Below are 19,924 nucleotides of genomic sequence, written 5' to 3' on the forward strand. Positions count from 1 at the left end.
CAATCCTTGAAAGCTAGCTCAGGTAGACTGAGCAACCCAGGCCGGGGGGCTCTTTCATGTGATTTCACAAAGCCAAGCCTTGCTTCAACCACCAGAGCAGGAATCCTCATCCTCCAGATCTAGCTGTGAGTCAGAGCAGCCTTCCTACTGCACCAGGAAATCACTGCGTAAATCCCATGTCATGAAGCTTAGTAGGCCTTGTGATAGTCACATGTGTAAGGGCACAAATGAAGAGGCCAACTTACAGGAATATTTTTCATACCATCACATAGAAAGAATTGGTAAATGTTCTTGTCCTTTAACTTTTTCACTTTTACTTGAGAGGCAGAAAGAGATGAGAGTGAGAGAGACCAATCAACTGACCAACTGACCTCCTGCCTGCTGGTTCATTCTCCAAATACCTGTAGCAGCCTGTACTGGAATAGACAAAACACAAGAGTTTAGAAATCTGAGTTTCCAATGTGGGTGGGTGGCAGGAAACAAGTACCTGCTGTCTTCTAGGATGTACATTAGCAGGAACCTGTACTAAAAGCAGAAACAGGACTTGAACCAGGTACTGTGCATGCAAGCATGAGCCAAGCACTTAAACTAACCAAGGTTCCAAATCTAACTGAAAAATCAGATCTGCATATTTCCTGGGGTTGATGGGGGTCTGTAAGTCTTTAAATTTGTGGTTAGAATGCCTGCATACTGTACACCAGAGTACCTCAGTCGGACACAAGCCTGGCCCTTGACTCTAATCTCCTGCTGGGAGGAGCCGTGGCTCAAAAAAATTAGATCCCTGTCACACCAAGAGGGAAACAATGGCCCTTATCCCAACTCCTGGCTTGTGCAAGCATTTGAAAGTGAACCAGCAGATGAGAGCTCTGTCGATCTTTCTCTACGTATCAAACAAATAAATTAGAAGAAAAGGCAGACGTGGGCTTCAGTTAATGGAACCGAAAGGTGACAAGAATCATCTCATCCCATCAAAGAAAAAACAAATCACAACTACCACTTATCAAACACAATTATCAGTCTCGGTCCCTGTTTTGTAAAACAGAATTAGCAGTCATAAAACACACCCACAGGAATACAGGTGAGGCAAGAATCTCTATTCCTTTTCATTACAGATGGAGTCTTTCATGTGTCAAACCTGAACAAAATGCAGGTAGCAGTTTACGTTCAATCATGACAATAAAATACTTTCCATTTTTTACAATTAAAAAATTTTTTCTTTCCTTTCTGTTTTTTTTTAAAAAAGACACAACATGCTCAAGGGTACATAGAATACGGAAAAAATGACCACTTGGAGAGATGAATTGATAGTATAAAACAATGTTCTTACATATCAACCAAATTCAAGAATGATACTCTTAGGGAGCCTAAAAGAGTGTTCACTTAACAGATCTTCAAGTTGTTTAGAATACTATGCCTAATAAAAAAACTGAGCCCTGCTATCTGATTTCTGAATTTAGTATCTTCTATATCCACCACCACCACCTCCTCCTCCTCCATATGGATCTCCATAACCCCTTCCACCATAGCCCCCTCTTCCACCATAGCCCCCTCTTCCACCATAATCTCCCCTGCCTTGGAAGCCTCCTCTACCTCCTCCTCCCCCACCTCCTCCTCCTCCCCATCCTCCTCCCCCACCTCCACCCCCTCCCCAACCTCCTCCACCTCCTCCACCTCCCCAGCCACCTCTTCCACCCCCACCACCTCCTCTGCCACCACCTCCACCACCACCCCAACCACCCCTCCCCCCGCCTTCTTGTCTCTTTTGCCAAGGAGGCATTTCAGGTGGTGGTGGTTCAATTTCATTCGGCCGTCCTCCTCTGTCAGGTACCCTTCCCATCAGCACCTGTAAGAAGAAATATTTTCTTTCAGTGTCTAATATTTTAAAACCTAAAATTTACATAAAGCTTTCAAGTGATATTAAAGCTATTGTTTCCAATAAAGAAATAATATGCAAATATTTCAAAACAAGAATATGTTCTCAGATATGACAATACAATACTAGAAAAATAAATTATGTATGACAAATTCCTCAGAATGTGTTTTTTTAATTTAGGAGAGTTATCTTTGAAATTTAAGGGTTAGCTACTATTCTCTCATTTAAATTTCTTTAGCAAATTCTATAACAAATGTACCCATCACACGACAATAATTTTATAGCAACATTTTCAATATAAACTACATACTCTAATTAACTTCACCCCCATTTATGTAATGATTATTTTCCACTGCCACTGATTTGATTACAGATTATCCAATAAAAATTTTATTTCTAAGAATTTTATTTCAACAATTTGAAGGACATGTAACAGATGTAATAAGGTCAGGGTTGAATGTAGTAACTAATCCTAGATATTACTACAAAGAACAATTTTCAACAAACTATTCCTTTTTTTCTTTTTTGAAAGTCAGATATATAAAGAGCAAGATCTCCGTCCATTGATTCATTCCCCAAAAGGCCACAACGGCTGGCCAATCTGAACCCAGGAGCCTCTTTCAGGTCTCCAATGTAGATGCAGGGTCCCAAGGCTTTGAGCCGTCCCGGACCACTGTCCCAGGCCACAAGCAGGGAGCTGGATGGGAAGCGGGGCCGCCGGAATTAGAACCGGCGCTCACATGGGATCCCAGCATGTGCAAGGCAAGGACTTTAGCCACTAGGTTACCGTGCTGGGTCCAAACTATTCTTTCTTTCAAAAATTTAAACTCACTTAACACTGAACACTGATAACAGTTATTATATTATCATAGGTCAGATATCCCTAATCTAAAAATTAAAAATACTAAAAACTGCAATTTTTTTGTGCACCAACATGACATCAAAATTGGAAAACTCTAACTGACCTCACATGACTGGTCTCAATCAAAACACAGACACACAATAAACGGGGTACAATATTACATTCAGGCTATGTATATATGTGTAAAATGTTGTGAAACATTAGTGAATTCAGTGTATAGACATTCGACTTCCATCCTTGGGAAATCAGTTTATATCAGTATTCAAGAATCTGAAAAAAAAATCTCGAAATTCCAAAAACAGTGCTAATCAAACATTTAGTTAAGGGATACTCCAACTGTAAAAGGAAAATAAAGAATTGATATGCTTCCTTTAACCATGTTTTATAATACTTCAATAATGGGGATGAAACAGCTTAGTTTAGACCTCCAAACTATAGAAAAGCTACTGTAACTGTTCATGACCAAAGGGAAAGATAGACAGCTAAGAGAAGACAATAGCAAGCCGCCTGCTCGTGTCTTTCAAGAAAGACGTAAAATACTGCCATGACAAATATGCCTTAAGAATCTACTGGATTCTACTTCTACTGATCTAAACATTTTAAAGCTCACATGTAAAAAACAAAAAGCACAGTTTACTTACTGTGGGATAAACTTCAGAGTACATAAATAATCTTTTAATGCCATCAATATCACAATTACCAAAGCAAAAAAACAGGTTTATTTGGTTGCTAATCTCAATGATCCCTTCACCAAATAAGTTGTCCTTGTGCCCATACAGAGATGCTGCTGCAAGAGTTGATCCTAAGATCACTGTCAGATAATAAGATTATAAATTGGAAATTCAAAAAGCAATTGGGGGCCCGGCGGCGTGGCCTAGCGGCTAAAGTCCTCGCCTTGAAAGCCCCGGGATCCCATATGGGCACCAGTTCTAATCCCGGCACACACACTTCCCATCCAGCTCCCTGCTTGTGGCCTGAGAAAGCAGTTGAGGACGGCCCAATGCATTGGGACCCTGCACCCGCGTGGGAGACCCAGAAGAGGTTCCAGGTTCCCGGCTTTGGATCGGCGCGGATCGGCCCGTTGCAGCTCACTTGGGGAGTGAATCATCGGATGGAAGATCTTCCTCTCTGTCTCTCCTCCTCTCTGTATATCTGGCTGTAATAAAAAAATGAATAAATCTTTAAAAAAAAAAAAAAAAAGCAGTTGGGCAGTGTCAACGTAAAGAACTACCAATCTAGCAGTCCTAGATTTGTATTCTAACCCCATGTGAAATACTTTAAAAATTTAAAGACAAAAATTCATTCAGAGAATACAAGGGGTTGATTCAAAATGGAAGCTCAGAAGTAAATATTCATCATGCTTAATTTTGCCAAAATTAGCAGACTTACTGCCATCCTGTGTTTCACAACACAATGAGTATAACCGAAGACCATTATTGCTTAGTGAAATAAACCAGCATAAAAAAGTGAATATCATATTTTCCCTGATTTGTGGTTAAGCAGTATTTAGAGACTAAAACAATTTTATATGAGCAAAACTGACATTTGGAGATTTCAATACTGTTTACAACCCTTGTCTATAATCTGTAGTAGTGGACCTGATGCGGTGGCCTAGATCCCACATGGGTACCCACTGGTATCCTGGATGCTCCATTTTCCTTCCAGCTCCAGGCATGTGGCCTGCGAGCAGTCGAGGAACGCCCAAAGCCCTGGGATGCAGCAGCAGCATGAGAAACCTGGAAGGAGCTCATGGCTCCTCCAGCCATTGCAGCCACTTAGGAAGTGAACCAGGAGATGGAAGATTTTTCTATCTCTCCTTCTCTCTGTAAATCTGAGTTTCCAATAAAAATAAATAAATCTTTAAATATACATTTATACATACATATAAAATCTTTAGTAACTGAATTTTCTAGCTACAAAATTCTTATCTAATGGAGGATTAAGGTTATGATTACAAGCAAAATGAAAGTATATCATTGCAAAAATTACTAAGAAAAGGATGAGAATGAGAGGGTGGATGAAAAATATCAACATGTTCTTAAAACTGTACATGAAATTATTTTATTTATATAAATAAAAAACATTTAGTAAAAAATTTATGATCAGGAAAAAAATAACCACCGTCAGAGTATCTTATTTCAAGACACACTAAGAAACAATGTTTTAAAAACACTTATGATTCACTCCCCAAGTGACTATAATGGCTGGTGCTGTGCCAATCCAGAGCCAGGAGCCAGGAACTTCCTCCAGGTCTCCCACATGGGTGCAGGATCCCAAGACTTTGGGCCATCCTCGACTGCTTTCCCAGGCCACAAGCAGGCAGCTGGATGGGAAGTGGAGCTGCCGGGATTAGAACTGGCGCCCATATGGGATCCCGGGGTGTTCAAGGCGAGGACTTTAGTCACTAGGCCACAATGCCAGGCTCAAACTTTGCAACAAAAATTTTTAAAAATCTTAACAAATCAAAAACCTAAAACCCTTGCTTCCATAATTTTCTCTTTTATAATACAGCTGGGATGGCAAGTTCTACCTAAATGAAGACAAATGCTAGTCCAGCCTTCAACAGTATTCTAAACCAGTTTACATTTGTTACTGTTGTTGTAATAACTCAGACTCCTTGAGCCTTTATATAGCTTAATACCACTATCAGAGAAATGGGTCAATACTCCGAAACAGTAAACAGGAGCTTTTAAAAATACCCAAGCCTTTCCAAGGCAATTCCTCTAAGCAAATGACAAAGCCACAGCAGTATGGCTCCATAGCAGGTACTCTGAGTATGCTAAAGGTAATAAATAGAGGCTGTCAATACCTGGAATGATCCCATTAGACTACCATTGACCAAGAAAAATTAGAAAGAAGGTAAACTATTCTTGCTAAATCTATTGATAAAAGCAATTCTTAGATCCTTTGACTCAGTTAAGACTTTAATTTATGCATACAGAAACTCAAGAGAACACACACAAAACATAACTAAGCCTAAAAGAACTGAAGACTCCCTCCCATTCTTTATGAATTCATCATGAAATAAAATTTAAAAATTGTGAATTGAGGGCTCGTGGCGTGTCCTAGTGGCTGAAGTCCTCACCTTCAACGCACTGTGATCCCACATGGGCACCGGTTCTAATCCCGGCACACCCACTTCCCATCCAGCTCCCTGCTTGTGGCCTGGGAAAGCAGTCGAGGATGGCCCAATGCTTTGGGACCCTGCACTCATGTGGGAGACCCGGAAGAGGTTCCAGGTTTCCGGCTTCAGATCGGCACAGCACCAGCTGTTGCGCTCACTTGGGGAGTGAATCATCGGACGGAAGATCTTCCTCTCTGTCACTCCTCCTCTCTGTATATCTGACTTTGTAATAAAAATAAATAAATCTTTAAAAAAAATAGTGAATTGAAAACAAATTTCTTCCAGCATGCTGAAAGAAAAACCAACCTTATTGATGGCACATGCGGTCTTCTCACGGCTGGTCCCACTGCTTGTCCTAATGATCTTAGACAGATCTTCACGAGCAGCGAGCAGGTGCGCCAAAGTGACTGTCGTCTTGGGTGACAGAGCGTAACGCTTGGGCTGGTAAATCCTTGCTATGTCATCTGTTTTTACCTAAATTAAAAAAAAGGACGACGAAGATTTTAACAAAAGGGCATAACAATCACTCTTCAGGCAGAAAAAAATAAAATGTTTTAGCAAGGAAATAGAAAGTAGCAAAAACATCTAAATAGTCTGGTAATTTAAATGTAAAATGAAAAAAAATAGACTGATATGGTAAAAAAAAAAAAAATACCTAACTGGGGCCAGGCTTATTGGCACATAAGATAAAGCTGCCACCTGCAGTGCCAGCACAGCTCCACTTCTTAATAGTGCATCTTGGGAAAGCAGTGGAAGACAGACTAAGTCTTTGGACCCCTGCACTGTTGTGGGAGACCTGAAGTCCTGGCTTTGGACCTACACTGCTCTGGGCACTGCAGCCACATAGAGGGTGAACCAGCAGATGGAAGACCTCTCCATGTCTCGCTTTCAAATAAACAAACAGATCCTTATTTTTAAGGGTGCCTGGTGCAGTAGCCTAGTGGCTAAAGTCCTCGCCTTGCAATGTGTCACCAGGATCCCACATAGGCACTAGTTGCCATCCTGGCAGCCCCGCTTCCCACCCAGCTCCCTGCCTGTGGACTGGGAAACATGTCTAGGATAGCCCAAAGCCTTGGAACCCTGCACCTGCTAGGAAGATCCAGAAGTTCGGGGCTCCTGGCTTCAATCAGCTCAGCTCTGGCCACTGTGGCCACTTGGGGAGTGAATCATCGGACAGAAGATCTTCCTCTCTGTCTCTCCTCCTCTCTGTATATCTGACTTTCCAATAAAAAATAAATCTCTATTTAAAAAAGTCCATTATTATCTTAAAAAACTCAAAACACCTAAAAGTGGTTTTAACCAAAAACATATGGATGACTTTTAAAAAATAAAACATCGGTACACTGTGTAAAAACAAGAGGAAAAACTGGTGCTCATTTTAGCAGCACATACACTAAAACCTGAAGGAAAACTTCAATAAATGGTTAAAACGTCTCCCACGGAGTGCAGGGTCCCAAGGCTTTAGGCCGTCCTCCTCTGCATTCCCAGGCCACAAGCAGGGAGCTGGATGGGAAGCGGGATTGCCGGGATTAGAACCCTGCACCCACGTGGAAGACCCAGAAGAGCTCCTGGCCCCTGATTGGCTCAGCTCCATCCATTGCAGCTGCTTGGGGAGTGAACCATGGGACGGAAGATCTTCCTCTCTCTCCTCCTCTCTGTGTATCCGCCTTTCCAATAAAAATACATAAATCTTTTTAAAAAAAGGTATATATATTAGTACCAAAAATGTTTATATGTAATATTTAGAGAAAAATGTATAAAGGTTAATTAAATTATGTCATCACTAAATGATAAAATACAATTCAGTCATAAAAAGGAATCTCAAAATAATGATGTAATTCTTTATTACAAGAATTACTTTGGGACACTTTGTAAGCAGGCTAACTGAAAAAAAACAGACACGAAAAGGCAGACATTATAGAATTCCACCCATAGGAAGCATCCTCAACAGGTAAATCCATGGAAACACAAAATTTTATAGAATTTACTTCCAGAGAACAGAGGGATGATCAAGAAACATGAACACTTTTAGATGGCATATTTACAGTTATAAGGTAATAGGCAAAATATATTTAGTGAAAAAGGTAACCTTAAAATTGTATTAGAGAAATTAAATATTAGAGAAATTAAAATTAGAAGATTAAATTAAATAGAGAAATTAAAACTAGTATAATCTTACTAATAAATGGGTATAATCGTTTTGGAAGACAACTCTGGAGTCTATAACTCTGAGAGAAACCTTACATCATACATGATCTTTAATCCAGAAATTTTACTTTCAGGAATATATCGATCAGTTAAATTTAAAAAAAAAAAAAAAAAAAACTAGAGCAAACTGCAACATCCAGCAACAGCACATTTTTATGTGATAAAACATTTAAGATTTAAAGTGTTGTAGGACAATATTTGATGATAAGCATTCAGCAGTATTAGGCATTTTTCTATGAAAAAAATAAGGGAAAACGATAAACATGTACCAACTTTAACAAGAAAACAGGGTATGCTACCCACCCCCCTGAAAAATGCCACAACCGAGTTCCAAATAGCTTGAGGAAAAAGCAATCTACACAAAATACCAAAATATTTCCTGAATACATGTTTTCCTTAACATCCCTATTCAAGTCTACAATCAGATCAATATTTTCATGAGTTCATGACTCAGAACACCCAAGTACAGTATGTCAAAATCAATTGTTCTGGATTACGCTAAAATCATAAAGTCAACATTGAAAACATCCTTGTTAGTACAGTAACAGGACTCATAATGAGTCCTATAATCCCAAATTCCTTTGTGTCATAAGAATGCTACCAAGTTAAGTTGCAGACTCAACACACATCTTAAATTTCTGAATGTCAGTCAATCTGGTGCCTCCCAGGTATCTGAAATCTATTCCATTTCTTGAGGTAGGCCACTACGTCATCTTGTTTATACTCCATAGCTCCTAGAGGAGACTGGAGTTCCAGTACACCAACAGTTACTCCAATGACATGGACAGGCACAACCCTAGAATATTTCCTTGTACACATGGAGAACAGAATCAGGTTTTCACCACTGGAAAAGCCAATTAGAAATACAGACACAGAAACCTTCTACAACTAGTCAGACACTTCTTCACAACCAAGCACATTAATGCTTAATAAGCACAAGGTAATGAGTTTTCAAAGAAAATAGGATAGTCTTCAAAATCTGCTTCATAACTATTTTATTACTATGCTAAAGTGTTTCTCTGAAGAAATACCTGCACCAGCGGTCCTACTCTAACCACTCTTCATTTTTCTGTATATGTCTGCCAGACTCTACATAATACACACGAAGGAAGATTTATACATGCATGAGTCACTGAAAATACAAAATTGTAAAAAGATACACAGATCGTACAACAAAGAGTGAAAGAGAGAGATGCAGAAAAGGTAATCCGGATCTCAGATAATGAAATTCAAAACTGAAAATCAGGGTTAACACAAGGTCTATCTGTAAAAGAGTCCATTTCTCAAACTGGATCCATACTGCTATTCCTCCCCCGGTCAAAAGAAAAAGCAATATATAGGACAAGTTTCTCTTCATGAAAAATGAACAGCTACAGAGCAAAGACTTCTACATGGTAGCATTAAGAACTGCTTAATTGCCAGCTTCCAAGACTGATGTTAAGCCTATCAATAACTATAATTCACAGTTTATACTTCTCTTAAAGATTAACAACTGAGGACCACCATGCAATAGAAAACAGCCACCAACATGAGAGAGTTAAGAAAAAACAGATGAATCAAAAATCACTCCAGAGATTGTTGAAAAAAAAAACAAAAGGATGAAGGAATAAAAGGATCATTTTTTAATTTCCACCTTTATCCCCCAACAAAACACTTCAGAATCACACAGAAGTCACAGGAAGATTTTTTTAAAGCCACTCAAGCAGATGTACCCAGCATGCCCCATAACTGACGAATAGGAATTTTATAAAGACAGACTGAAGAAAAGTGTACAATCTAAAAGTCGGCAGATTGAAAGCCCGTCTAGTGATTAGCATAACGAAAAGAGACTGAGACCAGCACAGACTGTGAAGCCCAAAACTCCAAGAACAGACACCAAAATGTTCCAGAGAAAAATCAAAGGCCACTCAAGGGAAACAGATTGGCATCAGTTTTGTTGCTGTTGTTTTTTAAGAGCAAAACTACGCAGCTGAAAAAAATGGCAGCAACACCTTTCACCATTTTTGGAGAAAAACATTTATCTAGGATTTTACACTTATCTAAACTATAAATCCAGTGTGATAGCAGAATAAACATTTTCAGAATGTAAGGATCAGATAATTCTTCTATGAACACTTTGTTGTAAATATACTTGTGGAACAAGCAAACATACAATGAAAGAGCAGGCTGTGATTTTCAGAAAACAGTCAAGTATTATCTAGTCCCATCCCTACACCCTGCTTTGTTGATTGGCTGCTTACTATCTCTCTGACTACCTCATAAAATACTCCTTCTCTGAATATCTTGGCACAAATCATGTCTATGAGGTTTTGTTTTTTGTTTTTTTCTTTTAATGTGAAACACTGGGAAGAAATTATTTGCAAATAAGGAGTTATACATGACTGGAATTATTATGTAATAACAGTAAATGCCCTTATGTGGTTCACAAACGGAGCATGGTTACAGAAGCGCTGTAAGAGGCTACCACCTACAGGACACAAATGGAGAGACAGCCTTACCTTTGCTCTATCGGACCACCCAAAGGACTGCACTGTCACATCTAATCGCTTCATTAACATCCTCCGGCGGCATTCATATTCACAGCAAAGGGCATCATTGATTTTTTCCAATTGTTCCTAGGGAATTTGGGAACAAAAATCCAAAACGTTAACTTTTGTCCTTGCACACAGAAAATAAATTTGAGAACAGTAATAAACTTGATCATTTTCTCATCCCATGAAACATTACAATTATTTAAACAACTGAATATTAAACAACTGAATATTAACAGAACATGAGGAATATTCAGAAATATTCAGCAATATTCCATCGCTGGTAGAGTTTACTTTTCAAATACATTCATTTAAGTAATACATTTACTTATTAATTAGAATGAACCAATAAGAAGGTCCAGTAATTTATATCAGTAATTTATCATCATTAATTATATCAGTAATTTATCTTCTTGTTGGCATTGAGAAACTATCCTTTTCAAATCACAACTGTACTAACATGGTTGCTATAAATATTCTTATCCAGATTTTTTAAATTAATAAACAATTCACTGACAAAAGGTTAAAACGTAGTATTCTAACATACCAATCCAGTTTAACTCTCCAGAGTGATAAATGCATGTTACACATTGTAAAATCTGCATATCTATTTGCTTAACTAAGTCATATCACTAATAACATGAACTACTAAGAAACAGGATTTACCATTTGTTCTGGATTTAAATCAGTTTTCAGCAGTGGTTTACCCACATGGTTTTTCTGGACTTTTGAGAGAATATCCTTTACCTAAAATATAAAAGATTGTAAAAATGTACATACTTAACTTAAAACAATTACATTATTCTTATGCTGTTTTGAACACTAGAAAATAACTAAAATGTTAAAGCGAAATTTTTAAAATACATTTTCACATAGCAAGAATATCACCACAGTATATAATATCTTGTGTAAAGAAGTACTACTTTTACTAATTTCAAGCTATAGAACATGTCTTTTGAGGAATAAAAACAGTGTATACAGATAAAGAAGTACATATTAGATTCTATTCTCAGATTCTCTGTCGAAAAAAATTTGGGAGTTTTTTCTTCCTTGTAGATTCTTCAACGAGATACTAAAACTTTTGACAAAATATTGATTTTTCTCAAGTATATATATATGCACATTGCAACTGTAATTATTCTAGTTATCACTGTTCAAAAAAATTATAATCACTATGATACATTTTTATTACATTTTTGTAAATTATATTTGGTAAATAAAATACTATGTATTTTCCATTTAGCAATACCAGGGGTCCATTCCAAAAAGAAACTGAAGAACTGTTTCTTGAAGAAACTGATTGAGGCACTTCCCTAATTAAAAAGCATTCTTTAGCTAAACAAAACATTTCAAACTGTTTGATGAAAGATTTAACTCTTTGGCTTTAAGGTAACCAGAGGAAAAATCAGGAGCAATTCAGACTGTGAGGAGCATGAGCTGCATTTAGCACCGGGAGTACCCTTTAAGAACAACAATGCAGAGTCAGCAAAGCTGAGGCAATGAGCAGGAATGACTGTAAATGGGCGTAAGGCTCATTTTCAGAGAGTCAGAAATGTTGTAAAACTGGTTTTCTGTGATGACCATACAACTCTGTAAACAGACTAAACTCACTGAATTACACCTTTAAAATAGGTCAATTTTATGGCATACAAATCATATCTCAAGAAAGTTAGTCTTTAAAATTAGCCTGTACAAAAGAGGAGCCTGAAAGCTTATACCTGGTTGGCTTCACGGCAATTATACCTCCATAGTGATAGAATTACTCATAAAACGTCTACATATTTTATGGAATTACTTATTTCCAAAAAAAAAAAGCATGTCATTTCTGTAGATTTCCCAGCTACTGTAAATCTCCCCCATGTATTACTAAAATTACTAAAATGTTCATTGCAATGCCTCCCTCAAGAGGGATTTTGAAAGCACACCTGCAGTGCTATACATGTAATCCATTTCAAGGATTTCAACATTATAGATTTTTAAAAATTCAGAATTATTTCTTGTAGATTCAATTAAAACAGGCTCTGGAAGGTGCCTGCCTAGGTTCAAAGTTCAGATTTTCAACCACTCAGAAACATGCTAGTTATTAAATACTTAGTACATCAGTTCATTACCTGGCTCCAGACTCTAGCTTCCTGCCAATACAAACACTGGGAGGCACCAGTGACGGCTCAGGGACCTGGGTTCTAACCATCTATGTGGAAAACCTGGAATAGGTTCCTGGCTCCAAAAGTAACCCACTACACAGCAGCTCGCTCGCTCTCTCTCTCTTTTCTCAAACAGATGTTTGAAAAACTACATAATAAATAAATTTTGCTTACTTGACTCTGTAGGATAATTCTACCTCTATTGCACTGCATTGCAACTCTGGTTAGGAAAGCAATGCTTAAATTTGCAAAGTGATCTTTACCACAGAAAACTTTGCCAAAGTTTAATTGTAATCACACTGATATCATTCCTGATATCAGCTACAGAGATAATAGTTCACATATAGACCTTATACTTAAAGGAAACATTTTTACTATTAATACTTAAACAGAATTTACATGTTAGTGGTTAATACAATTTGGGGGAAATAAAAAAGAAACATACAGTACCTTTGATTCCACTTGGTTTAGCATAAGTGCAATGTCAGAAGTGGCTGACTTGGGTACACCAAGGGCATCACACACAGCTTGAACTTCCTGAGAGATTTCACTAGTTTCATCTAATTGAGTTTTTTTATGTTTCTTGTTCTGCAATATCTGTAAAGCTTGAAGTTCTGTACTTAAAAATACTACAATAAAAGATAAAAACTGTTAATACATACACATGACTTTAAGATACTCTATTAAAGTAAGCTACTCAAGAACACTATCAACTTACAAAGAGCAATACCCATAGTTACAGGATAGGACACTGCAAAAAATAGATAAAATGAGAGGAAATCAGAGCTAACACAATATGAAACAGCTACTCTGTGGAATGCAGTCATTTAGTAATCTAAATGGTTGGCTGATTTCACCTTTGGAAGAATTAGCTACCGGGGTCAGGCAGTCAAGGATCCAGAATCGCAATACCACAGCTTCATTCTCATCTACTTTACTAAAACAGGCTTACTCTAAAATTTATTAGGATATAGATACACAGATACAAATTGAACACTGGTTAAAACAAAATTTACTCAATCTTATCAGGCAAAAGAAGAATGACTTCTCTTATTTCATACTTGCTGGTTTTAGTTCTATTTCAATTACCTTAAATTATCTACATTGCTATTTCAATAAGTACACATACATATTTACCCAAGGCCTGTTCTGAATCAGGTACCATGGTGACAACGGAACATAAAGCCAAATAAGTAGTAGTTATCCTCAGTCCAAGATATCATATATCATTACATGCAAATCAGCAATTTTAGAATGTGTAAGACTTAGACAAAGTATCTTCTGTCATCTACCTATCTATCTGGGAGGGCAGGAGATAAGGAGATAATCTAGTCTGTACAAGATAGTGCAATGTAAACCAAACACCCCAGGTTGTTGACAAGTCCCAGGACTTCCACCAAATCATTCAATCTTTTCAACAACAATACTTATAAATTACTCAGGGCTGGTGTTGTGGTTGAGTGAGTGGGTTAAGCCACTACTCACAACAAGAGCATCCCATATGATCATCAGTTCAAGTCCCAATTGTTCCACTTCCCATCCAGCTCCCTGATAAAGCACCTGGGAAAGCAGCAGAAGATGGCACCAATTCTTGGGCCTCTGCACCATGTAGCGATCCTACTGGCACTCCTAGCCTTTGTGGCCTGGCAGCCATCTTGGGAATGAACCAGCAAATAAAAGACCTATCTCTCTGTAACTAGGCCTTCCAAATAAGATTAAAATAAAACTTAAAAAAATCCATAATTAAAAAAAATTAGTCAAAAACCTTTAGTGATTATAGCTTTAAATAAACTTTTCACTACAGTAACTAAACTGTAGGGTTTTCTCTTCTATTTATTTAACTATTAGGACTTTTGTTTTTAGCATGTTTAAAGTTATGCAAACACACACACAGAAAGCCTCAATTTAATACTGCAGGTTCAACTTCAATTGATGAGAAGCAACTGACAAACTGTATAAAAATGTAGGTATCCAAAAAAAAAAAAGAGTAGGTATCAGGATCCCATTCCCCGATTCTGAGCCATCTGACTTAAAATGAAAAATGGTATTCTGTTATTTTAATACTGGGTGATACTGTACATCTTTTCATGTTGCAAGCAATTTGTGAACAAATTTTTCCTGCAGAATGCCTGTTGCTGTCCTAAGTACTAAATACATTTTTCCAAGAAATTTTCACCTTATTCTCCTTGATTTGTAAAAGCTCTTCACATAGTAAAGAATTTGGTTCTTATTATTTTACACATGTTGCAAACATTTCTAAGCAGCTTTATTAAATGATTAAAAAGGATTAAAACAATTAAGTATGATTCAAATATTTAAACTAACGCAAAGAAGGAGGATACGCTCCTAAGACGCTGATCTTGTACAACTTTTCTGACACAAAATCATATAGTATCTAGACCAGATGTCTAAGATGATAGGTTCTAAAGCAAAAGTAACCCAAATTAAATTATTTTAAAATAGAAAAAAAAATCCAGATGCCTCTAAATTTCAAATTTACTAAAGAAAATGTTATACCAATAAGCAGGATATAATACATTTAACCTAAACTAATTTTTTTTCGAAAAACAATCATGCTAGAAAAAATAAGAGAACACCACATTAAAGAGAAAGAGAACAGGTAATATCTAGAAGAGGATTCCAATCTTAAGAGAGCAAGTAAATGAGAACACAGTGGGTGGGGGAGGGAGTGCAGGAACATACCCCACATATTTATGTATCATCTTCTCTGGGGAATTAGATTATTAATGATTTTATTCTTTGCAATTTCATCTAACTCTCTAAGGCTTCTACAGTGAGTAGGTAACTTAACCATAGATTTATCTCTGTAAGCATTTTTAAACGTACAATTCTCTCGCATTAAGAACATCTGCAAGGGCCCGGTGGTGTGGCCTAGCGGCTAAAGTCCTCTCCTTGAAAGCCCCGGGATCCCATATGGGCACTGGTTCTAATCCCGGCAGCTCCACTTCCCATCCAGCTCCCTGCTTGGGGCCTGGGAAAGCAGTGGAGGACGGCCCAAAGCTTTGGGATCCTGCACCTGTGTGGGAGACCTGGAAGAGGTTCCGGGTTCCTGGCTTCGGATCGGCGTAGCACTGGCCGTTGTGGCTCACTTGGGGAGTGAATCATTGGGCGGAAGATCTTCCTCTCTGTCTATCCTCCTCTCTGTATATCTGGCTCTCCAATAATAATAAAATCTTTAAAAAAAAAAAAAAAAAAAGAACATCTGCAAATGGGTGTGGACTGGGTCTGGGGAGTGCCAGACTGGGCCACATTCCAGCACCCACTAATACTCACGAGAACCAGGGTGGGTGCAGAACAGGCTAGGCTAGGCTCGGCTCCTGCTGAACCATGTGAGAGCTGTGTCTGGTGTGTCTAGGCTGTAGCACCCAACAGTAACAACCCAAATGCGTGTGGGTCAGCTAAGCAATAACGTACCGGCCAGGACAAGAGGTAGACTAAGTTAACTTGGGCCAAAGACTCACCAGTAGGCATGAGATCTGCCAGTGGAAGGAGACTGGATAGAGGAGCTTTGGGAACTTTTGTCAGCATACAGTCCCTGCAGATGAGTGCAAAAACCAAGGCAAGAAGCAGCCCAGACCATGCCAGGTTACTGAACCCACCAGCATACATGTGATTCAGCTTTGGAGCTGAGCCAGGATGGGCCAGTTCATAACATTCACTAACAGATCTGAGAATCAGGATGGAGTGTGGGGTGGGAATAATCAAGCCACAACTCTAGCCAGTCCACATTAGGGCTGGGACTGAGCACTGGCTGGACCAGGCTAAGTTGCATCACTCATTAGCATGAGCTGGAAAGGGAAGCAGGCTGGATCAAGCCAGGCTGCAACACCCACTGGTGGATGCCAAAGTGAAATAAGCCATGCCAGTCTGGGCACGGTGGGTGCCAGGTCCATGAGCCTTGGGGGCTGAAGGTCCAGTGGGGCCTGGGTCGCCTGGCCTGGGTTCTTGGGCCCACCTGCTAAAACTGCTTCTCAGTGGAAAAGACGGAATAGTGGACACCTGGCCCAGGTATGCATCGAGTATTTGGCAGCCCATTGAGGCCTGCAAAAGATATCTGTACTATGCCTGAGGAAGGAGGGCAGAACAAACTGATTAACTACTCCATCCAAACGATGACAGCAAATATCTCAGCGAATGAAGGCTCCAAGGTTGATTATGTCAGTCAATGGATGTTGCAAGGGTTCCTTCATCCTTGGATCAGTGACATCAACATATTTCAGAACTATCAAACCACCTGGGCAGGATCCTTGGCATGTGTGCCACACTGGGACTCTGAGTTGATATTAGGTGGTTGTTTCCCATCCCTGGTACTGGGGCAGTTGGGAGGCTGGCAATGGCTTCTCCTTGTCCACCTCCACCCACCCCACCCCCGAAACAGGAAGAAGAAAGAAAATTTGGAAACAATGATCACACCCACTTTTCCCTAACCCTTGATCCTTCTCACCCAACTATTTTAACATCATCTAAAAATGTTTTTAAAATTTTAAGTTAAAAAACAAAAAAATGTGCAATGTTATGCAACCATCGCTACCCATTCACCTCTAGAACTTTTTCATTCTTCATTACTAAATCAATGTAACCATAAAGCCAATTCCTCCTTCTCACCACCCTAAGTACCATTAATCAGAAAGAACTACACTGACTTTTCTTATATTTTTATTTGTATCAAAAACCTGTATCTCTTAGCTTCCTAGCAGCTAAAACAAAAAGGAAAACATCATCAACCACATAAGTAGTCTCACTGACATTAAGAGAATGCAAGCTACTCTAGGCCAGTGTTTCTGTGCTTCTGTTGTGACTCAAACTAAATGTTCCTGTGACCTCCCATTAGTAACAGTGGCTCATCAAGTCATTGACCCTCACCAAATGGAAGAAACACAGAAATAGTGCAAAACCTGGGAAAGGGGTACACTACTGTTATTCCCACTCAACAGCTACTAGATAATTCAAATGTCAACAGTCTAATATTAGCAAACACAGACACACAATCTCCCCTCTAGTAAAAAAAACTTACACTAGAGCCTAAGAGGAATGCATGACATAGATCTTAACTGAACAAACAGGAAAAAAAAAAGATTCTAAAAAATTATTTCGAGTGCCTATTGCTTGTAGAAACTTAATACTATAAAAACACTTTGAAAAGATCCAACACAAACAGATCTATTATTTATGGTAATTGTCTGACCAGATGAAATCTACACTCCATACTCTCCATTGATAAAAACAGGGCCACACCAGAGAGCAAAGGCACAAACTATATCTTGCTTCTTTTAACTAATAAATTACTACTTCCTAGAGCTGCTTTTAGTGCAAGTGTAAGTAATTAATAAATATTTTAAACAAAGTTAAAATTCAATGCCTAACAATGAAAACAAGATCTAATAATCTTTTTGCAAGCTAATTTCAGAGTCTTAAAACTGCAAAGGACTTTGAAGATCACCGACTATATCCATCAAGTTATAAATGTTAAGAGATGAGTCAGGTTAAGAAAAACTAAAGCACATGTAAGTCACAGGTATCCCCTGTTAGCCAAGCAAATTGCACAGATTAGAGTACACTCAAAGAATTTATGTACAGATATAGGAACTTCAAATTTTAGCTCAACTACTAAAATATTTTTGTCATAAAATACATCAAATGCTTCACTAATGAAACTGCATAAATCCTAACTTGCAGTAACAAAAACCAGATCAAATGCATGCATTTAAATGTCAGAGGAAAGGTAACTTACACAGAAGTTTCAAACAGTCGTCCTTGTTTTTTAAACGGTCTTTAATTTCTCCTGATACAAGTACAGAATACGGACAGGCCATTTCTTTTAAAAAACCACTTATTTCAAGCTGGAAGCTTTCCAGATCATCTCTTCCTTTAAAAAGACAAATCATAAAACATTTACTGAGTAAAGTACATAGAATCCGATACTAACAAATTTACTACTAGTTGATTTAAAATTTACAGCCAATTTAAAACTTTCACACTTAGTCCTTAGATATATGATCCCAAAATTCAGTCAAAGTAAATGTAATGATTTCTATATAGAGAAATTACTCTTAAGAAAATAAACATCCGGGCCCGGCAGCGTGGCCTAGCAGCTAAAGTCCTCTCCTTGAACGCCCCAGGATCCCATATGGGCGCCAGTTCTAATCCCGGCTGCTCCAATTCTCATCCAGCTCCCTGCTTGTGGCCTGGGAAAGCAGTCGAGGACAGCCCAAAGCTTTGGGACCCTGCACCCGTGTGGGAGACCCAGAAGAGGTTCCTGGTTCCTGGCATCGGATCAGCGCAGCACCAGCCATTGTGGTCACTTGGGGAGTAAGTCATCGGGCAGAATATCTTCCTCTCTGTCTCTCCTCCTCTCTGTGACTTTGTAATAAAAAATAAACAAATAAATCTTAAAAAGAAAAGAAACATCCATTTAGGAAATACCTACACATTAAATTGTAAGATTTTTTTCATATTTAAAGACCTGAGAAGGTTTATCCAGTGGACTTTACATAAAAACAGATGTCAGAAAAATTCACATTAGCAACTAACTAAAAGCATTATTGTGGCTACAATTATTATTTGGCTTTACAGTAACTGATTCATTTCCATCCTATACGTATTCAGATAATAAGTAAGGTTATCTAATTGAGCTATACTCCTTTTCTTCATTTCATAAAATAATTATGTAGAAATGTGTATAATGTTTTAAATTCAGATTATTTTACTGTGCTTCAAGTGAATTCTTAGATTTGGCAAAAATAAAATTAAAAACCTAAAGGCAATGACAGTTTTTCCTTTTGCTACCATGTAGCAATACTCATACTGTCTACCAAAAACTCAAGGACTTGGTACTAAAATGATGTTGAACTGAACAAGCTTTACACGCCAGTATAGAAGATTTTTTTATACAGGTAGTTATCTCTGAATCCATGCCCTTGATCACAGACGTATGAATAAAGTTTAAATTAACAATTAGACATATTTTTAAAAAGCAATTCAAAATAAGCAGCAGTCAAAAGGAAAGGCAGACCTATAGAAGGAAGGAGAGACAGAGAGAAAGATCTTTAACCTGCTGGTTCACTCTCCAAGTGGCTGCAACAACCAGAGCGGAATGGATCAGAAACCAGGAGCCAGGAGTCTCTTCCAGGTCTCCCATACGGGTGCAATTCTTGACTGCTT

The 19,924-nt window shown here is 38.3% G+C and overlaps 1 protein-coding gene across 1 annotated transcript in view; it reads right to left on the minus strand.

Annotated features, from left to right (window-relative positions):
• Positions 1-900: 900 nt before the first annotated feature.
• The window catches only part of FAM98B (family with sequence similarity 98 member B), a 39,653-nt gene continuing 20,629 nt past the window's right edge, over positions 901-19,924 (minus strand). Inside the window, exons 3-8 of the mRNA XM_004578186.4 lie at positions 18,495-18,629; positions 13,193-13,371; positions 11,265-11,345; positions 10,566-10,682; positions 6,166-6,333; positions 901-1,843 (exon numbers count right to left, since the gene is read on the minus strand). Of these exons, the coding sequence (XP_004578243.2) occupies positions 1,454-1,843; positions 6,166-6,333; positions 10,566-10,682; positions 11,265-11,345; positions 13,193-13,371; positions 18,495-18,629 (1,070 nt within the window). The 3' untranslated portion in view covers positions 901-1,453. The remainder of the gene's footprint in view (positions 1,844-6,165; positions 6,334-10,565; positions 10,683-11,264; positions 11,346-13,192; positions 13,372-18,494; positions 18,630-19,924) is intronic.

This window comes from Ochotona princeps, chromosome 6 (assembly GCF_030435755.1).
Source record: "Ochotona princeps isolate mOchPri1 chromosome 6, mOchPri1.hap1, whole genome shotgun sequence".
Lineage (NCBI taxonomy): Eukaryota > Metazoa > Chordata > Mammalia > Lagomorpha > Ochotonidae > Ochotona > Ochotona princeps.